The sequence below is a fragment of the Falco cherrug genome, chromosome 5, assembly GCF_023634085.1.
Source record: "Falco cherrug isolate bFalChe1 chromosome 5, bFalChe1.pri, whole genome shotgun sequence".
In the NCBI taxonomy this organism is placed as follows: domain Eukaryota; kingdom Metazoa; phylum Chordata; class Aves; order Falconiformes; family Falconidae; genus Falco; species Falco cherrug.
In genome coordinates this window covers 36,280,508-36,307,986 of record NC_073701.1, presented here as the reverse complement: position 1 = coordinate 36,307,986, position 27,479 = coordinate 36,280,508, and the positions used below count along the sequence as shown (strand labels likewise).

General features: G+C 41.6%; 1 protein-coding gene across 7 annotated transcripts in view; it reads right to left on the bottom strand.

Annotated features, from left to right (window-relative positions):
• The window catches only part of XPNPEP3 (X-prolyl aminopeptidase 3), a 36,915-nt gene that overhangs the window by 9,034 nt on the left and 402 nt on the right, over window positions 1–27,479 (bottom strand). The window contains exons 2-13 of one of the 7 annotated variants that reach the window (XR_008732531.1): window positions 25,715–25,831; window positions 22,824–23,231; window positions 20,776–20,978; window positions 19,834–19,896; window positions 18,383–18,496; window positions 15,874–15,959; window positions 15,052–15,235; window positions 12,876–12,996; window positions 11,794–12,054; window positions 8,904–9,215; window positions 5,115–5,907; window positions 1,954–3,814 (exon numbers count right to left, since the gene is read on the bottom strand). Coding sequence is in view for 4 of the 7 variants with exons in the window: in XM_027808398.2 (XP_027664199.1) it covers window positions 11,888–12,054; window positions 12,876–12,996; window positions 15,052–15,235; window positions 15,874–15,959; window positions 18,383–18,496; window positions 19,834–19,896; window positions 20,776–20,978; window positions 22,824–23,231; window positions 25,715–25,831; window positions 26,404–26,458 (1,518 nt within the window). In the remaining 3 variants the exon portion in view is untranslated. Of the gene's footprint in view, window positions 1–1,953; window positions 3,815–5,114; window positions 5,908–7,863; window positions 9,216–9,246; window positions 12,055–12,875; window positions 12,997–13,724; window positions 13,845–15,051; window positions 15,236–15,873; window positions 15,960–18,382; window positions 18,497–19,833; window positions 19,897–20,775; window positions 20,979–22,823; window positions 23,232–25,703; window positions 25,832–26,403; window positions 27,477–27,479 lie in introns of those variants that run through there. The other 6 variants (XR_008732530.1, XM_055712324.1, XM_027808398.2 and 3 more) reach the window with 6 other exon arrangements.

Here is a 27,479-nt window from a genome sequence, read left to right as displayed (position 1 = left end):
CTTTAAAAGATTATAATCTGGAAAGATAGGACCTTCTTAAAAATTCAGATAAATAACAGCATGAAAGGACCACTTATGTCAGGAGCCCATTTCACTGTTAACAGGTGCAGATATTCACCGTAAATTAAGTCTAATTTGTGCTGAGTGGTTGAATTGCTGAGGAATCACTTTATTGGTATGTGAAATATTTACTATGTATAGCTGGACAGCTTCCCAGGAATTCTGATGAAACACATTAATGCACGAGAAAGAACGTCCTTTCTTCATAAGACTTTTGAAAATGTAAGCTTTGCTCCTCTCAGTATCTTACACAGAGTTTTTTAAAATCATCTGAATTGTCCATATAAATTTATCTAAAGTAATTATTAAGAAAGACCTTTTTAGGTAGAAAATTCTCTCTATTAAGGAAAGCTGAATCCATCATAAAATACACTTTTATTTAAATTCCATTTTTCTTCTATTTGGAAATTGCCTTTTTCTTATAGAAGGGTGAGAAACCACATGTTGCTGTAAATAATTTCAGATGCCCAAAAGAGAAGAGTGATATTGGGTTCACTTCAAAAAGCACATGAACTTAGAAGCCAATAACTAACATTTGGCTGGGAATTATTTGCATGTGTCCTTCAAGTAAGGAACACCATTTGCTAGGAACAATTTATTTAGACAAGTCAGCTATGGATTTCTGTACTTGTGGAACAACCAAAATATGGTACCAGGTAGGAGAGACTTCCAGTTATTATCTAAAAGTTCTGGGTTCCCACCTGTAATATGAGATCTGGGTTTGCTGTATAGAGTAATTGATCTGCATGGCAGATACAGGCAAGTTTAGCTCTTAGACAATGTTACGGTGTGCAAGAAAAAAGGACATCAATAGCAGGTTTACACAGACAAGAAAAGTTTCAAACAAGTGTAGGCCATGTTCCTTGTGGCCAAGAAGCCACATAAAAAACCCAACCTAAATTAAACAGCAATAAAAGCCAATATGAACTGTGTTATATTAAAAAGCTAATACTGAGAGCCATGAAAGCTCAAGAGTTTACATGAGCAGCCTATAAAATGCTAATGTAACTAACACCAGGGAACTCTGTAGAAACCATCTCTCTGCAAATCCAAAACTTTATTAAAAAAAAAAAAACAACCCCAAAAAACCCCCCGCCACAAACTATTTCCAGGGCCAGGAATAACAGATGTATACAAATTTGCAACGTTAAAATTTGTTCTCTGTTCCTGATTCACAAGCATATGTCACCAAAGTATACATATAATTTTCAAGCATATGTTTCATTGAGATGAAAGAGCCTCCTCAGTCCCACCTGGTATAAGCTGCCTCTGAGTTTAAGCTCAGGGAACCTGAACACAAATAGTACAATTGCTTTTCCATCCTCTAAACCTTATGGCTATGCAGCGGACTGCTCGTGGTCATCTGAAGAATCCTTTAGACTGGCCATGAACAACAGTATTTATACTATTTTTGCACAGATGCTTGTAACAGTGTTTTGAATATTCATAGTTTATTGAAATTACATGGCAAAGACTAGGTGCAAGGTGCACAAGGCAATATGTGTATGTGTGCGCTGGCTTTGCCTTTAGAGTGAGGACATCTCATTCTCTGAACAGTCAGGGAAAGAGCATGAAAAGGACGCAAAACATTTTTTATTTATTTGCTGTGACGCACAGAAAACTGCTAGAAAGCAGTCAAGGGTAAAATCTTTCAAGTCTTTTTTCCCAGGAAGATACAAACTGTCCAAATAATAAGTGGATGAAGCATTTCTCCGTGAACGCTGCATACATTGGGCTGAAATCGTTGCGCTAATTTATTTTGACTCTAAAACTGCAGAAGAAGTGAAGAAAAAGTCTTTTTACTATAACATTGAGTATTCCAATTGAAAGGGGAGTTGTGGCTTCTGCCTTTAGTGCTAGCAAATACATACAGATATGCAAAACGGAACTTACTTTCCCAGAGAATGGAAGTTTCTGTCTGGCCCCATATGCAAAAGCTCGTCGATCGCTTGTAGTCTCACTATGTCCGACTAATACGGCAGCAGTCGCATGGGGAATGGTCCTTTGAGTAAAGGTGTGGCCAGATCAGTTGGGAGGAATTTTTTCCATCACTTGAATGCATCGTTAATGCTTAACATTTCAAATGCTCATTAGAGTATGACAGAGAACATCAGGCACTTCCATCAAGACTGGAATTCATAGGAGCAAAAGCCTTGTCCTAACAACTAAAACATTGCTGGGATTGACACTGGAAGCACTTGCTCCTGTTTCCACAGGCTCAGCAATACTTCAGCTGGCCTTTTTATCAAGATCAGCTGAGGGTATGATAGGCAATAGCAGACTGTACAGAAACCATACTTCCACTCAGAGACTGGAAGATGCCAGTTCAAGACCAGTCTAACTTCAACTATTTGCTTAGATTTTACACCTGGGAGCAGTGAAAAGGATACTTCAAAACTTCTAAATATTTAACAGTTACAAAATTAATTAAAATTCATATTATTAATCTTTCTAAATTAGCTTACCTTCTCCTTAAAATTTTATTATTTTTATATAAGTGTTTCTTGAATAAAAAAGCTAGAAATAAAGAATCATCTTCCACCTTGCCCAGATATTGATACTAAAAATAATGGGTTTAATCTTTGAATTTATGTAACAATTTCAAAGTTGGGGGAAGAGGATATGAAATCTGCAACAAGCACAAATTTCAAGAATGCTTCTAGTTGCCATGTGACACAAATAATGCTCTTTCGAAAAAATAATACATGTAATAAAGGAGATAATGCAAACTGTTGTTCCTTGACACCGGTGACCTCTAAAAACTTCCTGAAACAAATTATTATCATCAGTCCAGCCACCTCCAGATGAAATAATTTGTGCACAAGCAGGTTACGAGAGACTGAATGGAAGAGCCTGAAAAGCAAAATTCAAAATGGAGTGAAGCACACTGAGAGGAAAATAATGCTGTGACTGACTTGATAGAAGAAATAATGAATTCCACATAAGTGATGGGCAGTCTGTATTGCCATGTGCTCAGTCTGCAACTGCTGCATGAGGTAGTAGTCACTTCTCTTGGTTTAATTACTGAAGAGAGAAATGTAGGTGTGTATCTACTTCCCCCTGTTTGAATTGAAAAAGAAGCATGCAGAAAAGCAGCAGTGGGTGTACACAGGCTCACACCCCTTCTTCTTCAGTCATGGAATAAAGCTCTCATGGAGATGTCCTCCTGGTCAGTGCTTGGGGTTGGGACAGGCTGCCTGGGTCAGTCTCCTCCAGACCTTCTCCAAACTTTTTTCAGAGCAAATCCAGGTTATGGACCCTGTAAAAGGTCACCCCTCCTTTTACCTACCCTCAGCGACATGCCTACCTTCCATCATGCAATCTGCAGCAAGCTTTCAAATGGAAATTTCTTGTTCCGAAAACATCAGGTGACAGGATGAAAACATCTGACACAGTATGTTACCTCTAATATACATTATATTTGGGTCAATACAAGTTTACCAAGTAGGATGGAAAAAAGTTGGAGTTACCTGAAATTTGTATCATGCCTGTTAGATTTCAAATGTGAAGCAAGAACAACAGACACTGAGGATTTCAAGGGAAGCCATTTGCTGTTGAGGAGGTCAAAGTGATCAAACGTAACAGAACACAGAGTTTCAAGGATGGGTCTTTTCTGAAACACCAGATCCCGAGTCCAGAAGGTAACCTCACAGGAAACATCGCGTCACAGGATTACTCGGTTCTCTCCTTTGCACTTACTCTTCAGGATTTGGAATTTTACTTTCACTTTGCATTGGCATAAGTAGTCAGAGATCTGCAAAGGCAGGTGATTCCGGGAACAAATGGAAGACTTAGATAATGTCTGAACTATGCTCCTGTCCCGAACAATTTACATGAATATTTTACACAAACAAACATGATGGCAAAAAGAGGGGCAGGCCTCAGTGCAGTATGGTTCCAGATCCAGGAGTCATTTTGCAAACCCTTTTGCAACTTTACGTTTAATTTTTCAAATGCACAAATGTTAAGTACTAGGGAACAAAAAATAAAAAGCAGATGGCACTATTTACTGGAAGACTTGATTTTCTTCTGTGTGTGTACATGCCCAAAATCTTTTCTACCAGAGTCATGCAACACTTATGTCTCTTCATTGCTTATTTTCTTTCTTTCCTCTCCAGTTCCTTATCCTTCTGCATTTGCTTTCCTTGCTAAACTGTGAACAACCCTGTTGTGCAGCTCTAGGGACTCTGAGAAAGGCAACTAAGGGAGGACATGAAGTTCAGAGTCGTAGGCGTTTTTATAGAAGTACAGTCACAGTTCCATGGTCAAGGCTAAAGTGAACCCAAAGGAGGTATCCAAGCTCTTCATTAAACACACAAAGTTGCTCCTTATCCTCCCTATAATGCCTGTTGGGGGGATAGGGGGCAGGCAAAAAAAGGTGCATAGATTTTTAATGATGGGGTAGTTTAACAGCTGGAGCAAATGACTGAAAGAAACAATTCTCCAAGCCATCCTTCTCCCTCCCCCAGCCTTCAGATCAAGGCTGATGCCTTTACTGAGGGATCTGTTGCTGTCACACACGAGCTAGCAGGCTCAACACTAAATTGAGGGGGTAAAATCCAATGGCTGTAATAGGAAGGCACTTAAACTACTTGATCAAAGGGTGCCTCCTACCCTTTCATTCAGTGACTCGATTAACCAGAGATGGGCAACTTTCTAGACAATTTTCAACTCAGTCCTCTGTTAGCTTGCAACTCTTTAAAAAATTGAGTCCTTAAGAAATGTAGCATTTGGTACATTTCTTGTTTTAAATGAGCTTAGAGAAACAGCTTATCAGTCTTCTAATTTATTATTAACATTCACTAAAACTTCAGAGACAGCTGTACACTGGAGGAAAATAGCTCTCATACCTAATTGCTGAGATTAATTTGCAGTTATCAGTATATTAGGAATTTAGGTTTGCACTACAATCCTCCTTTTCATTAATTGCTACACTTGTTGTATTTTATTTCTCTAAGAACCTAAGTTAGAATGATACACTTTGGTTCAAAACTTACAGTTTACAGTTTTGAATTTCAAGAGTAATAATCACATCTTTCAGACAGCATTCTCACCTTTTTCAGAAAGGCACTCTGGTGAGAATCACAGAATGCTGATTCCTCAAAAGCCTCATACTGCAGGGAAATTACATTATAAAACTGGAAAAAAAAACTGAAGAGGGAGGCATTGTTAAGGCTACATGGCAGTGATTTACAGTAAAATATAGTACAGAGATAAGGCAATTATTCACACGGAATAATTCCAAGAATTATAAACCCTGGAAATTCTAAGGTAAAATGAAGTTTAACAAGAAATCCAAATAAAGCATAAAGAAATGAAGAGCCAAATATCTAAACAATCTTAATTATGCTTGGAGAAAAATCTCTTCTAAATCTCTAACTAGCGAGAAGTCACAACATTTGTTTGCACAATAGGTGTGTGCTTGTACATAATACACTTATACACACATGCTTTTGAAGATTAATCACCTTTCCGTTTTATAGCATGGAACTGAAAGTTCGTAAGAAACCTCTCTGTTATGCAGGGAAGTGCAAAAAATACAGCATGCCTTTAAAAATCTCTTAATCATATCCAAGTCCACAAATGTAGAACTATCTCAGTATGAACTGTATGTTTTTGCCTGGTTACAGTCACCACAGTAACACCCACATAGCTGTTAAAAAGCTCATCTCCTGGAAATAAGAACAGGGTAAAGCATAAATTAGAAAGCAATATACATACCAGATATCTACAATGCATCACAGTAACCTCAGTGGTACCTTATGGAATCTGACAAGTAACAGGTCAGTGCAACAAGCACACCAGGGGTTATGGCTCTTACGGCTGCAGACTGGTACCTCCACAAGTCTGGAGGGGGAACAGTTAGAAGGACAGTCAGAGATTTAAGGCCTCGGTGACAGGGGCAGCTGCAGGGGGATGCAAATTCCTGAGCAGTCAGTAGGGCCGTGTCTCTCTGTCCCTCTGAGAATGAGCTCAGCTGGGCTGAAGGAACACATGCACAGCGTGCGAGCAGGCAGCCAGACCCGGCTCCACAGCGGTTTCCATCCCGTGATGGGAACTCTCCTAATCCCTGATGCCATATCAAACCTTGTCTAGCCAAGAAGCAACATTTTAAAATGTGAATCAAAGTGGGATCCTGATGGCACATGAGGACAATGGCACAGAAATGCCAACACAAATGATGAACTTCACAGAGGTCACTCAATAGAAATGGTCAGTCCACCAAGAGGAGTACGAAAGGGTGTTCATAGGCACTATCAGAAACACCAGGTTTTGTAGCCTGGAATGAGACCTGCACTGAGAAAGCTTAAACCCCATCTCCTACTGTACCATTAACAGCTACCCTTTCTCTGAATTACTACAATGTTCACTACGCATACACACTGAGATGTTAAACTGTTAATTACAGAGGTATTGGTTGTAGCTCCCATAGGCAAAACTGATGTATGTTGCACTCTGTGCACACGTTAGACTGGAAAAGCAAAGTATATTATCCCTAAACTTAAAGCACTACCTTCCTGAGTAAAAGATTCACATGTAAGAGATTACCTGATACCTGCTGTTTCCCTGTACAAGAGCCAGACTGCTTAACCTCAGCTCGGATCGGTGGCCAATCCTATTTTACATTAATGTCCCAGAAGTGCACACAGAGGCAGAAGCCTCATTCTGCCTGGGAATAGAAAGAAGCTGAGCCTCTCTCCCTCCCACACAATATTGTTTACTGGTCTGATTTATTGACAAAAAAATGCAGTGAGCCTATTTCCCGGGAAAGATCTGCGTCTCACCCAGTTTTTGCTGGACTGCCAACTTCTCCTAGTTGACAACTGAACCACTGGCTGGATGCTCCCAACCTCTGCTGCCATGATATTCCTGCCCAAGTAATGAAAAAAAGAGATTTCTTTAAAAAGCTACAGGCTCTTTATGGTCTTGAGGGGAGAAAATCAACACAGAGCTTCAACCACTGTCAGTTCTGGCCCACCACAGCATGTCTGAGACCGACATTTGCCAGAAGCTCCAAAGCCAAGACTGCACACAATTCTTGCAGTTTCCCTAGCATCCAAGGGGAAGGAACATATTGAACCCTACAGTAGCCATTCTCACTCCCAGGTCTACTTTCTTCCTAAATTTTTCTTTGCTCAAAATCTGGTCATCAGGCTTACCCAGACAGGAATTAAATTTTTTTCTGTGCCATTGTTAATGGATAACTGTCCCAGTACTTAAAAAGGCACATGCAGTATGAGTCAGAAAGAGAAGGTAACACACAAACAAGGAGAACCTGGAAATTCTTCCTAGTTCCTTTCTGCCCATCTTCTGACGAATCTGGGTTTGGTTAGCCAAATGTTGGGTGCTGCTTTAGAGAAACAACGGGGCAGGCCGAGGCATAACTTGTCCCAGGAAGACGGGGGCTCGTTGCTCCGCTTCCTGCTGCAAAGGCAGCTCAGAGCTGGCAGCCACTGAAGCCAGCAAGGCAAACGGAGGAGCAGAAAGGAGCCGACGGGAAAAACTGAGCGTCATTGAGCCCACCGTGCCTCACTGTCCACTTTGATGATGAATTCTGCTTTAAAATGTAACTTATTGTTATACCTCTGAAATAGAATGAATTTCGTAAGTCAGACCCGCTCCTCAAACCAGTGTTGTGACAGTGTGCAAATAGTGATTTTTAATCAAGTAGGGGCTGAGCATGCATGTAGGGAGCACATTTAACAGAGATACTGTAATGATCTCAGAAAATTATATACTTAAACGCAGCTTAGATCAGCGTGCTAATGAAAAGATGTGTATATAGGCTTCTGGACAACTCAGTTTAAAAGAAAAAAATATGTCAATTTATTGCAGCGCAGAGTTTTGTTACCTAATTACACAAAGTATTAAGAATCTCATCATAAAGAAAGCATTTTTGTCATTTATCTCATATGGATTTTTCCTAAGTTTAACCCTAACTCTTTCAGCTTTATGGTAATTCTCCTGGGAGTAATTACTAAATTTCTATAGCAATAATTTGGGTAGCATAAGAGCATGTAACCTTAGCCTTGCTCCCTCCATCATAATGAAGATTTTGCCTAGAAATGTACTTTTTCCCCTTCACATTATTTAAATATGACATATGATCAATAACAAGAAACTGCAGAAAACTTTCTCATATGATAATTCTATTGATTTTTAAAAGAAATAATTAAACTAACTGTTAAGATCAAGTTCATCAATACAATCTGACTCCTTTGTTCCTCCCTTCCTGAGCAGGAGAAATCAATCAGGGCCTCCTGGTTAGCATAACCAGTTTCCTGGAGTTATTGCACCACTCTGACCACATACTGAATAGCCATCTTATACCCACTTGTTCTCACATCTACCTGCATACATCCTCACAGCTCCAAATCTTCTCTACTGCATTGTACATTCCCAAAAACCTCCATCTCCATGCTCTTACATGCTCCCTCAGTTTGCTCCTTCCTACACCATCATGTTCCTTTGTAAAATAATGAATGCAATTTTAGGAAAGACATACTGTATTTTTCACAGATAACAGAGACAGAATGCCAAATTGCGTTAAATGCCGAATTTCTTTCTACTTTGACAACAGAAGCATATCTGCAAATTAGCACCTCTGCTCAGGCTGTACTTTAACAACAGGACTTTACCACCACCAAATTCTCTGCAAGGCAAAGCAGGCCACTGGTAGAGGGTGAAATGGGAAAGCCAAGAAAAGCCTCATGGGCTTCCTCTGAAAGCAAAGCACCTTCTCAACAGGGATGGCTGGCTCGCATTCTCTCTTGTACTCTGATGCCTTTAAGACCTGTGCCATAGTTGCAATAAAATCCCTCCCTAAGTGAATTTGCATATACCTCAATTTCTCTTTTGCTTCCAGTGATCCCACCAACACCCTCACCAAGAAGCTGGCAACTCGTGCTGCCACTGAGAGTGGCTCCTGCACCCAAGTGGTTGAAGCGCGGAATCTTTTCTGTGGCAGAGATAGACGGTAAATCTGACAGTATGGGATGGGCAACTGGGGAGGTACGCCACGGGTATGGGCAGCTGGAGAAGGGGTTCTTTAGTTTTCTTGATGAAAGTCACATAAAATGTTCATGGATTTGGTTGTATTCAAGGGATGCTGCAGCATGTGTGTAGGTCCCAGATGATACTCTGATTATCCACCTCTGCAAGAAGTGAGAAAAAGCCTTCAAAAAGTCAGGTTGATAAGACTCAAATTTAATACGTTCTGCAAAACACACTCTTCTTTACATGGAACAACAGATTCAAAACATTAGCAGCAGTTTATACTGAAGAAATGACTGAACGCTGTGGAAGAATTACAGAATGTGGAGCAACGCACAGCCTGAATCAGACACACTTAGCATGGTGTGGCACAGCAGCCCTAGCAGATCCATTAGCCCCCACTCAGCAAGAGTCACAAACACTTCTTTACTGACAGAAACATTCATCTGCAACATTCCTAAGACCTATTCATGTTTGCAAGTTGCAGGATTTTCCTGAGAGGAAAAGGAATTAGCGTGTGCCTACATTTGAGAATGTTCTTTCAAGTCCAGGATAGGTTACAGATAATTTACAAATCTCCCTGAAAAATAATGCTCTTTCTGGAGGTGTTTATATCTATTGAAGAGCCATGCAACTCGATGGCCCAATAAATGACTTTCAACAAATCGTTTTATTTTAAAAATAATTTTTATATGTGTTTCAAAGGGTTATTTACACTAAGTACAATTATTAACTCTGTTAGGTACACAGGCAGATGTGCGGATCAGTGCGCACATGTAGCTCTCAGGTTAATGTTATTCTAAGCTGCTTACGTAGTTCCAAAATCCAAGATTTGTCCCAGTTGATATGGCTCTACAGGTGTAATCAGAATAACAAATGTGTTACAGATCAGAACATCAAAAGTATTCATCAATTCTGTGTCCACACTCAACAAACCTTCCTTCTAACAGTTTGCACTGTAATGTATGAGCATCTAACAAACGCTTCCATTCAAGATTAGCAAATTCTCTCAACTAGGTGAAACTCAATACCTTAACTCTATAACAGCATTTGCTTTTCATCATGTTTAACAAATAAAACCATGGCATGCCTTGGCTGCCTTAGAAGTGCCAAATTCAAACCCCAGTGCAGGCACCCAGCTCCCATAAAAAGCAGTGAGAGATGCAAGACACTGTCCATTTGGCCTTCACTAAGTGAAATGAAACCCAGAAAGAAAAAAACAAAAGAGAGAAAAAAAAGTAGATTTTACTAGAGGTTACACAGCAACACAGCCAGAGGTTAAAACTCAAGGAACCCTGACAACCTTCCCCCCACGCTTCTGACTACATTCACTGTGGGGAAACAGGACAAACCAGGGAAGAGGCAGTGATGTTGATTAGAAAGCAAAATGGATTAGGAAACAGTGACATTATAGTAGGTCAAAAATAGACAATATGGAAAGGGAAGGGAAACTGAGAATAACAGACAAAAACTACTGAAAACTATGGTTAGAAAGGAAGTAAGATGATGAGATGTAACAGCAAGCATAAATAACAGGAGATGCACTGAGAAGAGGCATTTTTCAGACACATTAAATAGCTGACTGTCAAAATATTTTCAGTAAATACACAGATGCCATGTTTGCCTCTAGTAGGTGTATTTACTACTGCATACAATGGCCTGGGCGGTAGGCTGATGTTGAGGGAAGATGTTCTCTTTACTCCTCACCCATTCTAGACCCTCATTACATTTGCAGCTGCCTCAAAAATATTATCACAGAGCATTAGTTACTGACTGCACTTGGCAAAACCCAAAAGGCAGCTGTGATCATGCCCAGAGAGTTTTGAAAAGGAGAATTAATTTAAATTCTTTATAAAAGTCGTACAAAGACTTGAGATTTGCTATAGAGCAGACTCTTCAAAAATACACACAGCATAAATCAGAAAGGTGCTGTGACTGTCCCAGAACTGGACACCTCACATCTAGGTGAGAACCAGCACCTCACCAGGGGAGCCCAGCACAGCCAACACAGCCCTGCTTCCTACATAGAGGTCAGCTCAGAACAGGAGACCGACAGAGACATTTGGGACAAAAATAAGGGAATGTGAAAGACAGCGAGAATGGGTATGTCCAGCCTCCTGAGCACCATTTGTCCTTTCTGAAATTAGCAAACACTCCAATAAGCTGAAAGACTAGATGAGATGTTTTTCCCTACTGCTGGCCTATTTTGCATATATCTGAGCAAGGCCCAAACACATCCTTATCTTTAAAATACTGAAAGCATTCTCCACAGGCTTCAGAAAAAGCTCCTAACTAAACCCATCTTCCTGGCTACCAAAATCCCTTCTTCCAGCACTCTATAAAAATCAAAGCTGTCTGACACACTTTATCCCCCCAAAACAGCATTTATCAAAGCTTCATTTTTAAAGTCTGACTGTTGTGAAACTACTGCTAAAGCGGAAAAATCGGGGCCCTGGTCTCAGCAGTTGCACCTATGCATCTGGAGAGGGACCAAGCAGAAGACCTGCTGGTGGCACTGAGAAAATTCATCCCTCCAAGGGCACCAGAACAGATGGATCCACACAGCAGAAGGAAGAATCCACCCTCATGTCCTACAACAGCTCAACATCAGCACTACTCAAATCAGAAGGAAAATGCACACAGAAAAGGTTGCTTTCTTTTTTCACATCTCGGTACCCGAGCCTTTTGCATTCCACTTCCCAGCCCCAGTCTTGGAAAATAACCATCAACTGTCCATACCCTCCATCACTTGACAACTACAGCCCACTACAGGGATCTGCATCCCTGAAGGGCTGTGGCTCCCAAGGAGGATGAAAAAGGCAGAGAAGGGGCATCATGAACTGCGGCCACAGATCTGCTCAATGTGGTAGATCTCCTTGGGACAGTCAGCAGACAAGATGAGAGGTACATCCTCTGTTATCACAACATCATCCTCAATGCGCACACCAATGCCACGAAACCTCTCCGGGGCACTCATGTCATCCTCAGGGATATAAATGCCTGAAAGAAGAAAGGGAATTAAAACACACAACAGTCTCTAGAACACCACCATTCCCTTACTGCACCACCACGAAAGCAGGGTTGCATTTTTAGCAACACAACTTGAGTTTGATCCTGAAAACTTTTAGTAAGAAAAGCTACTCTCTTTCCCCTCACTCATGGCAGATGGTGGACAAAGAAAGAAAAGCAGCCCTTAGTGCCTACAGACACTATCATGTTAATAAAAACTTCCACAATTACAGCTGGCCTTTCTGCACTTCTTGCTCTCAATGCTATGTTCACAATGATGATTTTAACAATGTTCTGAATAGAGAGAAGAGCCAAGCATTAAATATCAGTTTCCAGCTGACAGCTCCAAATCCAGCGACAAGCAGAAAGATTCATCATGGAACATCTAATTTACAAAACTAAGTTGTGAATGCCTGTAATTGCAGATTGCAATGCTTGAGACTTACACTACCAGCGACTGGTAGTAGCTTAGTCACAGTACCAAAGAACATAGCACAAGTGAATTGACCCTGCTTCTCTCTGCACTGTCATTGACACGCGCTGCCATGGGTCAAACACTAACAGTCCGAGGTCTACACTACTCCACTTCCTGCTGCACAGACATCTCAGAATTTGCTTCCACAATTTGTTATCTTGGCCGTGTTTGGGAGGGAAATAGGGTTTTCTAATACTGTAATGACTTTGGAAGGGGAATAACTTAAGATTTTCCAATACTATAATAATTTTCAATTTCACCAGAAAGGACCCGAATGCTACCCTTTTATCCTCGGTGTTGCATGTTTTTGTCCACCACTGACTGCATATCTTTTTACCTGGTTCAATGGTTATCACCATGCCTGGCTGCAGCAGAAGCGATCGGGATATATCCGGGGTATCATGAACATCCATGCCCAAGTAATGGCCCACATGATGCGGGCAGTACTTTCGAACAGCCTAGCAGAAGACAAAACAAGTGTCATGGAGGCGGTTCAGCACAGCCTAACCTGTTGTTCCAATACAAAAGATGGGAAGAAGAGACAGAATAGTTATGTGCTTAACTAGCAATCTTACTGCCATGACTTGGTCACCAGCGGCTGCCTTCCATTCACCAGAACTGGATGGATCTTAAAACTCACCAGTATGAGGTGCCTATTATGAGCATATTGCAGACTGCCTTTCCCCCTCACTGAAAAAAACAGGCCAAGCCCATCACTGCCTCAGCACGTCAGGCAAGACTTCAGTTTTTGGCTCACTGAGCTTTGCTGCCCCGACCCTTTCATCCCTCAAACACCCAAGCCCTGGGTTGCTCCCATCAGCAGACCCTGACAAGCAGCTGATACAGCTGCTACATCATGTGGCAAATCAGCACAACAGGGCAAACGTGTGCGTTTCGCTCAGTAGCTATGGCAGGATTTTAATCCACCTCTACAGGCCACAGACACCGCTTCCCTCCCCCCGCACGATCCTAATGTCCCTCCCTCCAGAGAGAAGCTCCTTGACAGTAGGAATCAAAAAGCTAATTCCTCCTCTGTCCTACTGGGCTCCTCACTTTCTCCGGGGGCTGAGCTGCAGGCGCTGCTCCCATCTGGCTGTGCTGCTGCCTGCCGAGAGAAACCTGCGGGCGCCTCTGCTCACTGGCAAGGACTTGTGCTGTTGCTGCACTGACACCGTGGGACAGTTACCTGTGGCAGAAATCTGTCCTGCTACCAAAGGGGTAGTAGTTCCGTCACCTGGTTCTGCCATCTTTCTTGCATGGGCATCAGCAATCACAGAATCACAGAATGGTTTGGGTTGGAAGAGACCTTAAAGATAATCTCAGTTTCAACTCCCCGCCATGGGCCGGGACACCTTCCACTAGTCCAGGTTCCTAAAAGCCCCATCCAACCTGGCCTTGAACACTTCCAGGGATGGAGCATCCACAGCTTCTTTGGGCAACCTGTTCCAGTGCCTCACCACCCTCACAGTAAAGAATTTCTTCCTAACATCTCATCTAAATCTACCCTCTTTTAGTTTAAAACCATTACCCCTCATCCTGTCGCTACAGGCCCTACTAAAAAGTCTGTTCCCGTCTTTCTTAAAAGCCCCCCTTTAGGCACTGGAAGGCAGCTATAAGGTCTCCCCAGAACCTTCTCTTCTCCAGGCTGAAAAACTCCAACTCTCTCAGCCTGTCTTCATAGGAGAAGTGCTCCAGCCCTCTGATCATACTTGTAGCCTTCCTCTGGACTCATGCCAACAGGTCCATGTCCTTTTTATGCTGGGGACTCCAGAGCTTAACACAGTACTTCAGGTGGGGTCTTATGAGTAGAGGTGTTTTACAGTTTTTGCAAATCATGCATGTTTGCAGTGAGTGGGACCAGATAAACTTCTCTAACTGAAAACCAATCTTATTTTACCTGCAGGTTTGGCTCTAAGGCAGACCAGTTTCCCAGTCTTGTTCACCACGTAGCTCTGTAAATCCCAATACCGACACTAAAAGGTGCAGCAGGTGGAATGACTGAGAAGAATGGGCTGCACCTTTTGGTAGCACTGCAGATTTACACTACGTTAAACAGATTGCAAAATGACAACTAACTGCCTGCAGCCAGCCCTGGACCCAGAATTTTGTGTTAGTGCCAATGTCTCTAATAGGTCCCTTTGCACTGTCTGTACTCTAAAGCTGCATCTACACTAACAAGTAGTGCAGGCCAATGGGAATGGATCTGCAGAGTGAAACAGCAAGTGCCAAAGAACAAAGATTCACACTATGTGCATGTAAGATTGGGGGGTTACTTCAGACCAAATTGTGCGCGAATGGTTGGAACACATCTTCAAGTTTAGCCTTGTCTGAAAGAAAACCAGTCCCGGGCTGAGACCAGCCCACATCATGAATTAAAGCACAGTGTGTGGTGACAATTAGAAGATAAATCTCAAAAGCACATTCCTGAGCCAAACTAAAGCCACTAACATAACCCAAGGAGCAAACAGTCAGACCTAGTAGGGGGAAGCTGGAGTAAAAAAAACTTCAAGTACCTTGAAGAAGTGGCTCTCAGTGATGCTGCTCTTCAGAACACCCAGCTCTTTCAGTTTTTGTCCAATAAGGCTCAGCATGAGGCTGTAGATATTTTCTAGACTCACACCTGGGGAGCAGAGGCTCAGGCAAGACTTCTGGATATCCAGGACAGCCTGGTATAGTTCCGCTTGGGGTTTGGTGAACCTGGAAACCATTGAGAAAAGGAACAAAGGACATTTTCTCACAATTAAACCTCTAACCAGAACCTATTCTGGGGACAGATTCAGTTCAATGTTGGAGCAGGGAAAGTCAGAAAGGAAAGCAACTGTCCCCTCATAGGAAATGCCAGACAAAGCATCACCACAACATGCCCTTCAGTACAATGTGTAGAGGCAGCGTCTCAGCTGACAACCTAACCCCAAGGCAAAGCTACTACAGGAAAAAGAATGCACTTGAGCAAAACATACAGGAATCAAACACACAATCACAGGGACATCACACCAATAAATTCACGACTGAAAACCATGTACAGGTCAACTAAACTCCTGTTTTCTTTCACACAACCAGAGTCAGCCACATCTGAGCACACAAAAGCCCTCTCTGCACTTTAAGCACACTGTAATAGCTGGAAATAGCAGTAATCGCATATATTCATGCAGTAATTAATGAGGCAGTGGGGAATACAGCTTCTCATGCTAAAAGATTAGTTTATATAATTTGATTACTCTGAAGAATCACAGAATGGGGCATGTTAAAACTACTCACACAGAGATTAAACACTCAATCCATCAATTATTTATGAGCTTCTCAAAGTTCTTCAAAACAGCCTTATTATACTGTACCTTCCATTGACAGGCCAGGTACGCGTGATGTCACTTACATAGCAGGAAAACTCACATCCACCATCTAGCAAGACCAGTTCACCATCCTGAAAAATAACAGGAAAAAATGCCCTGTGGGTCAGTCTGGCTATTAACCGAATTGATTTTTCTGTCTGAGAGCAGGAAAGGAGATTATGTATTTATTTTTGCAAAACAGCTGCAAAGATGTGAATTCCTTTTGCAGAACAAGCAGCACCCCAGGTGCTACTGTTTATAAATAGGCTATTCCAGTTGGATTGTTTCTCTGCAAGATAATCTCTTGACTGTTATGCTTATCTACAGCCTGAATTCTTAACACATTGATTTTCAAACACTTTGGAGGAAAACCAGACATTTTTCTTGAACTATTCTGCCCTCTGAGACATCAGTCCCATTCACACCTGCATCACTTACTCCAGCAAATTACACCAGTGACTCCTTTCACTAGAATTTTGCTGCTTGTGACTGAGACAGAAGGGATTTGCAACAAAAACATGTATTTCTGAGCCACCCACAAGATCACCAATAGCTAAAGATTTAGCCTTGTCACAAGGCAGGAGCACCCAGCAGAATCACTTCTCTGACAGTGCATCACTACTGTAAATGCAGTATTGAACCATCTTCCCTGTTCTCTTCTGGGACTTTCTTGACTGCTCCAAGATATATTCTTGACTGCTCTGAATCCATCTGGTGATGAAAAAAAACTTTTGGAGATGTGAACCTCCAATTCAGTTCAGCAAAACTGTTCCATGTCAATTAAATCACTGACTGCACATCTACCAAAAAGCCATGCAAAAAAGACAAAGGACCAGGAACAAAACCACTGCCTTGTTTTGCCTTCTTAAAGGGGTTAACAACAAATAGAGCAGTGAGGTCTGTAAAAAGTTTGGGTTAAATTCTCAATGGATTTATACTACATGCAATCCAAAGCCTTTTATAGAGATTCACTCCACAGAACTGTGACTTGCATCAGAAGCCATGATGTGGAATGACAAAGAATAATTCTAGCACATTAAGGGAAAAAATAAGAAGCAGAATTTCACTGCTAGCACTACTTCCAGTGCTAGCTACTATCATTGTGTACAGTTAAGTGCCACAAACCCTTATACGGTAGATAAACTAGCAGCGAGCAGATATCACTATCCCACTGAATGACAGGCCAGTAACTATCCATTTAAACTGTACTTTTAAACTTTTTCAGAACAGCTGGTTCAATTCTTCAAGTAAAATATGAAATTATAGCACCTGCCCTCTTCCAAGCAATTAAACAAGCCGAGTAACAATTTATTGGCTAAGGGAATTCAGCCTGTGGTTTGATTGTCCGGTAAGTGCCTTACATTGTGCATCCTGTCCTCTTTCTTTAAAGCTGAGTCCACTAAGTGGTGGACTGAATGAAGTCCACATAAGGCCATAAGCAGCCTTCCACTACCTTTCACATTAGACACCTTGTCAGCCTATTTGGCAACAAGATCTGTAAGAAGCAGCACACAAAGGAAAAGAGTCAAGTTTACAAGTTTAACCTCCTACTTAACAGTTTTGAAAAAAAAAAAAAACCCAACCAACAAGTGACAGTCATTTCAGTGAACAACTTTAACAGAAACAACCAGAGTTACATGAGCACGCCTGACCTTGGATGACAGTACAACAAAGGCTGCCAAAAGCAGCCTGTCATATCTTTTGTATGTCTGTTTCTGCAGATCATTTCAAGGTCTGCTAGCATGCCAGCTTCAAGAAAAGACAACGCTAGTGGGGGAAAGTTTCATCCTGCATTAAGACAGAGGAAAAATATGCTCCTCTGAAAGCGAATCATGAGTGGAGCAGTGGGGGAATATTGCTTTTGAAAACAGTTAACTGAATCTAAAAGCATGTTGTCAGGAAAGCTGGAGAGGGCTCAATTCAATAAAGTGAATCTTCAAAGTAAGACAAGACACGTTAATTTACCTACAGCTGTCCAATCTACCTCTCAACATTTAACGTTGATTCTTTCCCTGCTTTGCTGGCCTACATAGAGTCCAAAATGCTTTTCATCTTTGCCAGAGCAGGAACACACTATTGCACCTTATGCTGCAATGCAAGGCCAATCAATGCAAGTGACAGCAGAAGACCCCCTACAGTGCCTTCACTCTGCCTCCTGCAGTCGTCCCTCTCTTTTGTGTGCTTAGCAGCCCACCCAGAACTGCGCACTGCTGCACACAGTGTGGGACCAGACATGCTTGCTAAATGAAGTAATTTGCAAGCTTGTTTGCAAGTCCTTTCATTGTTCAGAAAACACTGCAGCAAGTGCAAAGAGGAGAGAAAGAGACTAGATGGAGCAAAGTTAATCTGTCACTGACAGTAAAACTAACCAGGGTAGGATTCCTTTCCCCTGCTCACTTGAAAACAGGTACCTGTTTTCATCTGTTCAGTCAAAACAAAGAGCACCCAGGGGATACATATGGGGACAGTGTGTCACAGCACTGCATTCTAAGTTACTGGACAGCATATGGTTTACCTTGATGAGCTGATTGTTCTTCACATAGTGCAAAGTGTTTGATCTGTTGCCACCAGCAACAACAGGGGGGTACGCCAAGATGTCAGCACCACGAGCCCGGCACTCGAATTCAAACTGGAATACCAATTCAGAGAGGACACCGTTAGACTGATTCAGATCATTAACTGCCCCGGGACTATTATAATTCGTGTCCTACAACTGTTTTCTTAATTTGTACAACACAAAAAACTGGAAAGTGAGTTTACTAAATGAAAGCAGCCTCGAAGGTTTTCCAAGAACACTGGAGGAAAAAAATACAGAACTATCCCCTTTTCATGAGAGTGTTTAAAGTCTGCATCTGGTCTCATGGAAGCGCTTTCTGGTGCAAGCTGTTCAATATTGTTTCAGACATTCATTACACTGCCACAAATCAAAGTGAGGATGCTCTTAGTTGCCATACAATTTTACAAATTTCAAAGATCCTAAACATCAGCATGACAACAGTCATGTTTTGTTGTTGCCTTTTAAAATTGCAAGTACCAGGATATTTACAACAGCATCTATTTTCATGACTCTGTTAAACTAAAATGTTTGAAAGCATGCACTACCTTAATGTCCAAGGGGAAGAAAAAAAGAGAAAAGCATCGTAAGCTTCAAGTTCCTTTACCTTTCTTGAGTGATGAAGCTGATGAAAGCATGGAAGTTAATAAACTGACATCTATAAAGACCCTCTATATCCTTAATATATGAATAACATGTCTTTTCTGTAACTACCAAAACCCCATGGGACAGAACACTCCAGGATACCTACAGATAGTAAAACAGGTTTTACAATCCTGATCTGGAGTGAAAAATTGATCTGTAAAATACACTTTAATTAAAATAATTTTCTTTACGTCAGTCACTGCTGCTCAGCACCATGTCAGCACAGGCCCACCTACATTGTAATAGAGGGTCAAATCCTGCTGATGTTTCTCAAGCAAGCATCTCACTGCACTTCTTTACAAACTTCCTTACCAAATGAGCAGGCCAATTAGTCCTTATTTTGTAACTGACAGGCGTCTACTGTAACTGAAAGCTTCAAGACAGCTGTGGTAATTTGATGTAGTCAGAGGTTAGAGTCAAAAGAAGCAGGCTTTACAACTAAGTGTGATAACTACTTAAGCTCTGTACAGTAGACCTGTATTATAGAATAAGGTAATAACTGTTATCTCTGATTGTTTAGTAAGTTTTGTGTTTAAATACAGTAGAAAAAGACAACCGCTATGTTCCTTCAAAAAGGGTACCGGAAGCACAGCTGAAGAATTCATCACACCGACTTTTCCACATGTCCTAGGAATCACAAGAACTGGGTGAAGGAGAAATGTGCTACAGTGGGAGGCACATTACGAAGAGATCTGACATTTCTAGTTTCCTGGAAGGATAACCAACACCCAGCCCTTCTATATCACCTCCGGCCACAAAGTACTCACCTTTGCATAAAGAAAAGCCTCATCCACCGGGGATTTGCTGGCAAACATTGTCTCTGTGAAAGCCTACGAAAAAGAAAGGCCTTTCAGTTAGCAAAGGAGCCTGAACTTGAAGGAAGTTGGGGTTTTTTTTACCTGCTGTCTTTTGAGGAAGGCCTAAAATCAGCTGGCCCAGAACACAGGAACCAGAGGCAGCTGAAAATGCAGAGTGCTACCAGGACCAAAACCAATTAAGCTCTGTTCCCCTTGAAACTGTATTTAGGGGCTGCTTGGCTCTAGTTTTTGAACAAGGATTAGATGATTGAAGCTGATGCCAGGGGTTAGCATTTTATGAGTTGTCTCACCTGTGGATTCCCTCACATATAATAGGAGTGTCTTATGCAGCTTTTCCTTCCTTCTCTCCAAGAGAAAGACAAGCTGTGCCTCTCTTTCCTATTTGGCTATCTATTTTAATAATGTTCATAAAGACAGAACTCCATTTGAGGTATCTGTCAGATTTGTTTAAAACTGCCCAATGAATTCAAAATGTATTTGAGGGAGAAGGGGAAACATGGAGACATACAAAGGAAACATGTTCACAAAAGTCCCGTTTCTTCAAAATCAAAAGGATAAATGGGAAAGAAAATGGCATGGGGAAGGAGAGGGGAAGCTGGGAAGAGGTTATTCCTGTTCCTGAATAGATACTGGTTTTAAACAAAGTCTAACAGCTGCTGGTTTGTTTTCACTGGAGTTACACTAACTGCAAGAAGCTGGTAGTCCAAGCAGTCTTCCCGTTTCTCCTTGTCACCTGGAGGGAGCTGAGCCCAGCTGATAGTCGAGGCACAGAAGTTCAGTAACAGATTAAACCAAACCTGTCCTTCCAACCCATCACCCCATCAACAGCCCTCTCCCCTCTCTTCTTTAAAGGAATGCATTGGTTCATCTGGAGAAGACATGACCCCATACCTCTGCTGTCACCCGTCCAGCTATCTTCATCCTTTCAATCTCTGCAGGAGATTTGATCAGCCGAAGGTTTTGCACTAGATGTCGGATGCCCTGGATGTGGTTTTTGTTCTGAGATTTTATCTCAGCCAGGGGCTGCATGTAGTCAGAGTGCAGCTTTGTATGCACTGGTTTTGTCAAGTCGTACCAAACAATGTTTGACTCCCCTAGAACACAAAACAAAAGCTGATACAGATGAAAATAAATGTAGAAATGTCCTCCATATACTGGACAAACTCACGCCTCCTAAACCAGACCTGCTGCTACATTTGAGAAACTAACTTCCTCTCAATCATTTACAGACCATACAGACACTTTCAGTGTAACAGGATACTAGAAATCTATTCAGAATCTGGAAGATTACCAACTCATAGCATGTAGATTTGACAAACCCCACTTCTATGCAAACACTGGGTTTTATGATAATCGCTGAACACATGCATCTTGCACAGATCCATCCAGAGTTTGGTATCAAAGTTGCACTTGCGTAAGCGAAGCAGCTGTTGCACTGCAGTGGTGCATGTTCTCAGTTATTCTCTCATTTAGCCTGTCCCCCTGATGCTCCCGCCTGAAGACAATTTACCTTTTCCCTATCGCATGGAATCAGGTTCTTTATCAAACTACACTTCAGAATATCTTTGGGGAACAACTGCTTATTTCAGCCATTCAAAGCATATGAACTTACTGAGGACAAATGTATTTACCTATGTAGAAATTTATTTAGAACATCACAGTTAGCACCAGCATTCTCCCCACAGCATTTTAAATGGCAACGAGTAGAAAAGCCATGCTGAATCACAGCTAATGTCCACCTAGGCTCTCCTTTGGTGACAGTAGCCATTAGCAGAAGCTTACAAGAGGTCTCTAAGAAACCATATTTATGAAAGAGTATTTCCCTTGGCACTTCCTCCCCATTCTGGTTTCTTCATTTCAAGGATGCATTTTCATTACAGTGATGAACTGCTTTTCATGGACCTCTCCCCCACAGAACTAAAAACTACCTTTGACACGTCTTAAAACTTATAACTTTGACATTCCAAGCCTTCCATGAATGATCTACAACTTAAAACTTAAAAGGTATCAAAACCTGCCATGTGATCATTTCATTGTTCCCTTCGTAAATCATGAAAAATAGCAACTATTCATTTCTACTCATCCTCTCTGTGCTTTCCATAAGCATACACATCTCTCATACCTTACCTTCTGTTTTCTCTTTTTTAATCTGAGCAGGTTTGTCCAGCATGTATTTCATACAGACTCCACTCCATACTTTTCATCATCCTTGTTGTCCTTTCTGTGACTTTTCTATTTTCAATATATCCTTTTTTTGAAACAAAATAACTAGAATCTGAGATGGTATTTTGGTATTTAAGACCCCAGAATTCACTCTATTTGTGTAATCCCCCAAGCCTTTGCCCTTTTTATATTGTCATAAGCCTTCAACTTCATTTTATAATGCATCTGAATTTACTGTGGATTATAAGTATTGAGGCTACATGGTAATGTTAGACGTAGAAGAACATGTCTAAAGGATAGCAACATTCGCATTGCAAGAATAAGTCAACATCTAACTAAAAAAGGTGAGTGGGCTAACAACCTCCCTGTGTGGATCATTTTCAAAGTCTATTATGAGTAAAATACCTTCAAGTTTCCTATACCTCACGTGGTTCTGGCTCTGTCACCAAAAAGCTATGACTAAAACAACATAGTTTGTGATGCTCTCTTGCTTATGCTGTTCCTTATGTTTCACAGATATGCACACAGGCATTCACATGGATACACAAGAAATTCAGAGGGGAGAAAAAACTATTCTTTGCAAAACTACATATCCACTAGTGACTCTCGAGAAGCTAACGAGAACTCACAACTGCCTTTGTCATACTGCCATACCTCCTGGACCTCCCCAACTTCATGGTAAGTTTTGAACTGGTGTCACAGACCACCTTCCAAACCCATACTATTCAGACCCTGCAAACCACACCTCATCTCATTCCCCTTCCATTTTTTGTTACCTTTCAGCTTGGCCACTAAGTGCCTGAACTCCTCGATGGTGTAAGCTTCATCTACTCCTGTGAGAGCAATTGCTCCATCTGTGCCTGATCTGGGCCCGTCCCACAGCTCTCGGCATGGATCTCTCCGGGGCACAAAAAGCATGGATTTGTGGGACGGCAGTGCTTTGCCAGGAATGCTCTGCAGCACCAAGATGCTGTCAGGCTCCTGGAACCCACAGAGATACAGGAAGTTAGTGTCCTGGTGGAAAACGTAGGGGATGTCATTGGTCATGTAGTATGTGGGGTTGGACAGCAGAATCACGGTGTGGTCCAATCCATCCCAGCCATGAGCTTCCTTCTGGATCAACGCCATCAGTTTGTGTCGGCGAAGAGCATATTCCATCTGTGACAATCCTGGGGTTACCTCTCCTACAAATACAAAACAAATGAGATTGACAAATTCAAAGCACTCATGACATTTTACTACTCACACGCCTGATTTTTGCCTACTCCCTGATGCCTTTCACATGCATGGCTTTGTTGTAATCCCTCACGAGCCTTTCTACTGCACTCTCATGCACCTCTTCAGCTTCCATCCCTACAGCACATCCTCAGTCTGCTTCTCTATCATGCAAAGACAGAAATTTATGTTAACCAACCAGATTTTCTGTTACGTATTTCTGCAAATACGTGCAAAGGCAGAAATCACAAAACCTGGCAGATTTAGACAAACATCCAAAAAGATGGACGTTTGCAGAGACATGAAAAAAGGGGAAGGGGCAAGGCAAACTGAACTTTGACTGCTGAAAACTGATGGGGTTTATAGCATCTGGACATTGAACAGAAGATTACCTCCTGAGGTTGAGCATTAATTTCCTCAGATAAAGCGAGAACATCTATTCAAATACACACCAAGTCAACTCATAAAGTAACTAGTTCTAAACCATAAGGGGCAGACTGAGTGTTACAGACACTAGGAGATCAGGCAGAAACACAGAGGTGGCAGTGTCAAACCTGTCACAAGCAAGATTCCAGGCAGAAACCAAACGCAAACTGCAGGCTGGCATCACTCCGATTAAGAGAAGGAACCTTCTCCAGAGCTGATGTAGCTTTCCTCGATAATTAGCAATTTGTTTTTTTCTGAAGTTAAATATTATAATCCTAATGACTCTAACTAAACAACCAATCTCTTAGATGGCAGTGTATTTTAAACTGCTCTAGTCACAAAAGCTACAAAGTACAGCGATGAAGACACTCACCAAAACCAGACGGAAGTTGAAAGAACAAAGAACAACAGCTGAAGTATGTATTTTTAAGTATGTAAGACTCCTTAACTATGATCTAAATTAATATAGGAGCCTTAATCAGTACTTTGGCTAATATCCTATTTTAACATAGAATGCATTTTCATACTGTTAACTTTCTACTTTGATTATCTTTTCTTCCTCTTTAATGTATTATACAGTGACAATTCTAGAACAAAAGTTGAAATTTGACTTGTAGTTTAAGTAGATTCTTGCGTGAGTGGGGTTGGAGGGGCAAATTCTCTCCAGAATGTTTTTCCTTGACAAGAGTTCAAGAAAATCACATATTTACACCTTTTCAAAAAAATACATCCCCAACACCTATTTGGTTTTGAAAGTCTAAAAAAACTCCCAGCAAACAAACCAATAAAACTACTATATTTGTTTTACCATGCAGATCTAGAAATTACAGAGAATACAGAAACTGTTTTAATGCAATCTGATCTCACATTTCTGCAATGTTATACTGAAAATTTCACATGCTCCACCACATTCCAGTCAGTTTTCTAACAACCACAGTCCAGTGAAGTTTAGAAGCTGCAATGAGGTGAAACACGGAAATCCCATTTGTCTTCTGACTGCGAGGCCTGGAAATTCTCTTTGCCTTAAAGGCATTTCATTTTTAAAACAATAATTGTAACAAACCAATGTCATATTATTTTAAGGAAAACATCACTCCCTTATTAAATGGAAAATTACTGTGGGCAGCTAGAATTCTCTTCCAGTGAATACCTTTAAAATGGTCAGCCTCACTTACTGTGAGCTGTTAATCAGTACCCTGAGCTAATATTCAAGTTAGCCCAGCTTTGAGCAGAGGGTGGACCTGCTAACTTTGTGAGGTTCCTTCTGACTGGCATTATTCTACAATTAAATATAGAGGTATATGGTTATATAGTCATCTGTTCTCCCCGTTTACCCACCTATGGAAAGACAACACATAACTAGAATGCTTTGCTGGATACATTCTTGAATATATTTTCACTTCCAAATTTTTTTAATCATGGTCATCTCATACCTACATGCTCATTTTCATTAATCTCAAAAACTTGCACCTCAGCTTCTCTTTCACCGCCACCATCTAACTTCATAGCCACAAGTCTCTTTTTCTTCTTTTCCAGCTTTGAATACTCTTCTGAAGGGGCTATTTTCTTTTGACAAGTGGTGTCTATCTATCAATGTCTCTCCCCCCATCTCCTTTTCTGAATGAGACCTTTATTTTGTGACTCACAAGACATTGGATATGAAGCATTCTGGCAGTTCAGCTTGCACAAAGGTCTCCCCCTTAATATAAATCATATGTATTTGCAGGGCAACAAGCTCGTGAAATGCCACTCCCGTGAAAGGTCTGCAGTACCAAAGTAAGCAACACCAAGCATGCCACAAGAAAAAAGGTAAAAAGCTAACATGTGAAGCCTATTTGTGGACTCAGTATCATCTCAGACAAGGAAATTAGCTACTAAATATAATTACTGCCTAATGATGAGAATCACAAACAGCTGAAACCATGGACACCTATGATGCAGCAAATTAATACTCTGTCCTAGACACCTCAGAAAAATACAGACAAGAAAATACCAATGATTGCCTTATACAGCACCTGAATCTAACCTGGTTTGAGAAGGTGTGGGTGTGTGAAGGGGCTGGGCTGGCCCAAGTACCGGTTTGGAATCCTCTTCTGCTGGGCAGGCTGGATTGAAAATCTTCGGAGAGCACATGACTTGCAAACTAGAGCAAAAGAAATGCACCATGTCAAGGTAAAAGACCTTTCTTGTTAGAAAACTGCAAAATCATCCTCCATACACTTGACTCTTAGTAGCATTCACTAACCTTATAACACATAAATATCCCTCCTTAACTTCTCAATTTGTTGTCTACCACAATATTTTGTGAAACAACGTGCACACAACTCAACTAATGATCAAATATTCATAAATCAAATCGGAAGAAATTAACACGCACTAAACCTGACAACCCAGAAGAAAACCCAGAAAGCTATGTTGGTTTGCACATCTGTTTATTCACGTGGGTGTGATGCACTTGGCACTCTCCCTCCCTTGCTTCCCACAAACACCACAGAGCATGAAGCACATCTGCCTATCATTTCTTGACTATGTCTTAAAAAAATACCACTTATCCAGAACAATTATAGTTTTCAAGGCCCTTCCAGTTTGGGTTTGTTGGTTTTTTTTACTAATAATGCTAAAAAGAAGCCATCAACTAACACACATTTACGCAGCAATGCAATTTTTTTCCTGATGAACGACACTCCGGACTCCCTGTTTATGTATTTGACTTACTTGACAGTAGCGTTAGCCAAATTGAAGGCAGTTCATCAGAAGCATAGTTATGCATCCCACTTCCAAATCCACAAACAGCCAAAGCAGACAAATTTTAAAGAGAGTTAGAAGTGTGCATTTGGGAGCTGGGGGTGTGCACGATAAGACAAAAACTAAATGTCACAAACTTTACTACTTTGGAATTTGCAGTCACAGCCTTTTGCAGCTAAAAATTGCTTGTGCCTAGATGCAAATCATCAGACACATGGAAGGAGACAGTAATCAGTTTCCTAACATCTACCAGCTGATGTTTTGGAAACTGGTTCTCTTTTATGTCACTTGACATGCGACTACTACAAAAATCAACTCATGCTGCTGTAGCACAGCACTGGATTTTTAGAACAAATAATAATCAACTCTTCACTAGCATAAGCAAGCACAGCAGCAGCAGAACAGCTGTGGGCCTTTCAGCAAGGCCGAGACTCAAAGAGACTTATAGCAAAACATGCAGACCACGGATTTTCTGTGGGAGCCAGTATGGCTAGCTGCTAATTGAAGATTACTTATGCATGACAGGTGAGAGTCATAACATGAAGCGTTCGCTGTGTAATGACTGACTGGAGTAACAGTCTAGGAGGCTGAGGCAGTGCAATGGGATTTCGGCTTTTTTGGGTTGTCTAAAATAGTGTTCTCCGTTCCTCTCCACGTACAGAGGAGACAAGCAGGATAGCTTGCAACGAGACAGGAGAACACAGCAACTATGAAATAAAGCAGTGTTTTAAAGACAGCGAGAAGCTTTCCACATCGGTGCTTTATTTGTCAAGTAATAAGCCGTTCTTCCCACGGATACAACGCGGCTGGGGCTACAGCTTCGCTGCCGGGAGCGCCGCCTCCCGCACGCCCCGCGGAACGGTTGCCCAGGCCCGTTAAGCCCAGCTGGGCCGGGACAGAAGGAAGGCCCTAAGCGGCGGTAGCGCTGAGCGTGGCCCCGGCGGCGTTACCGGAGCCCCGAGGGCGGAGGCCGGGCAGGGCCCTGCTGCACCGAGTGCGGCTGCACCGGCAGAGCGGAGTAAGGCACGTGGGGGGAGAAGGACTCT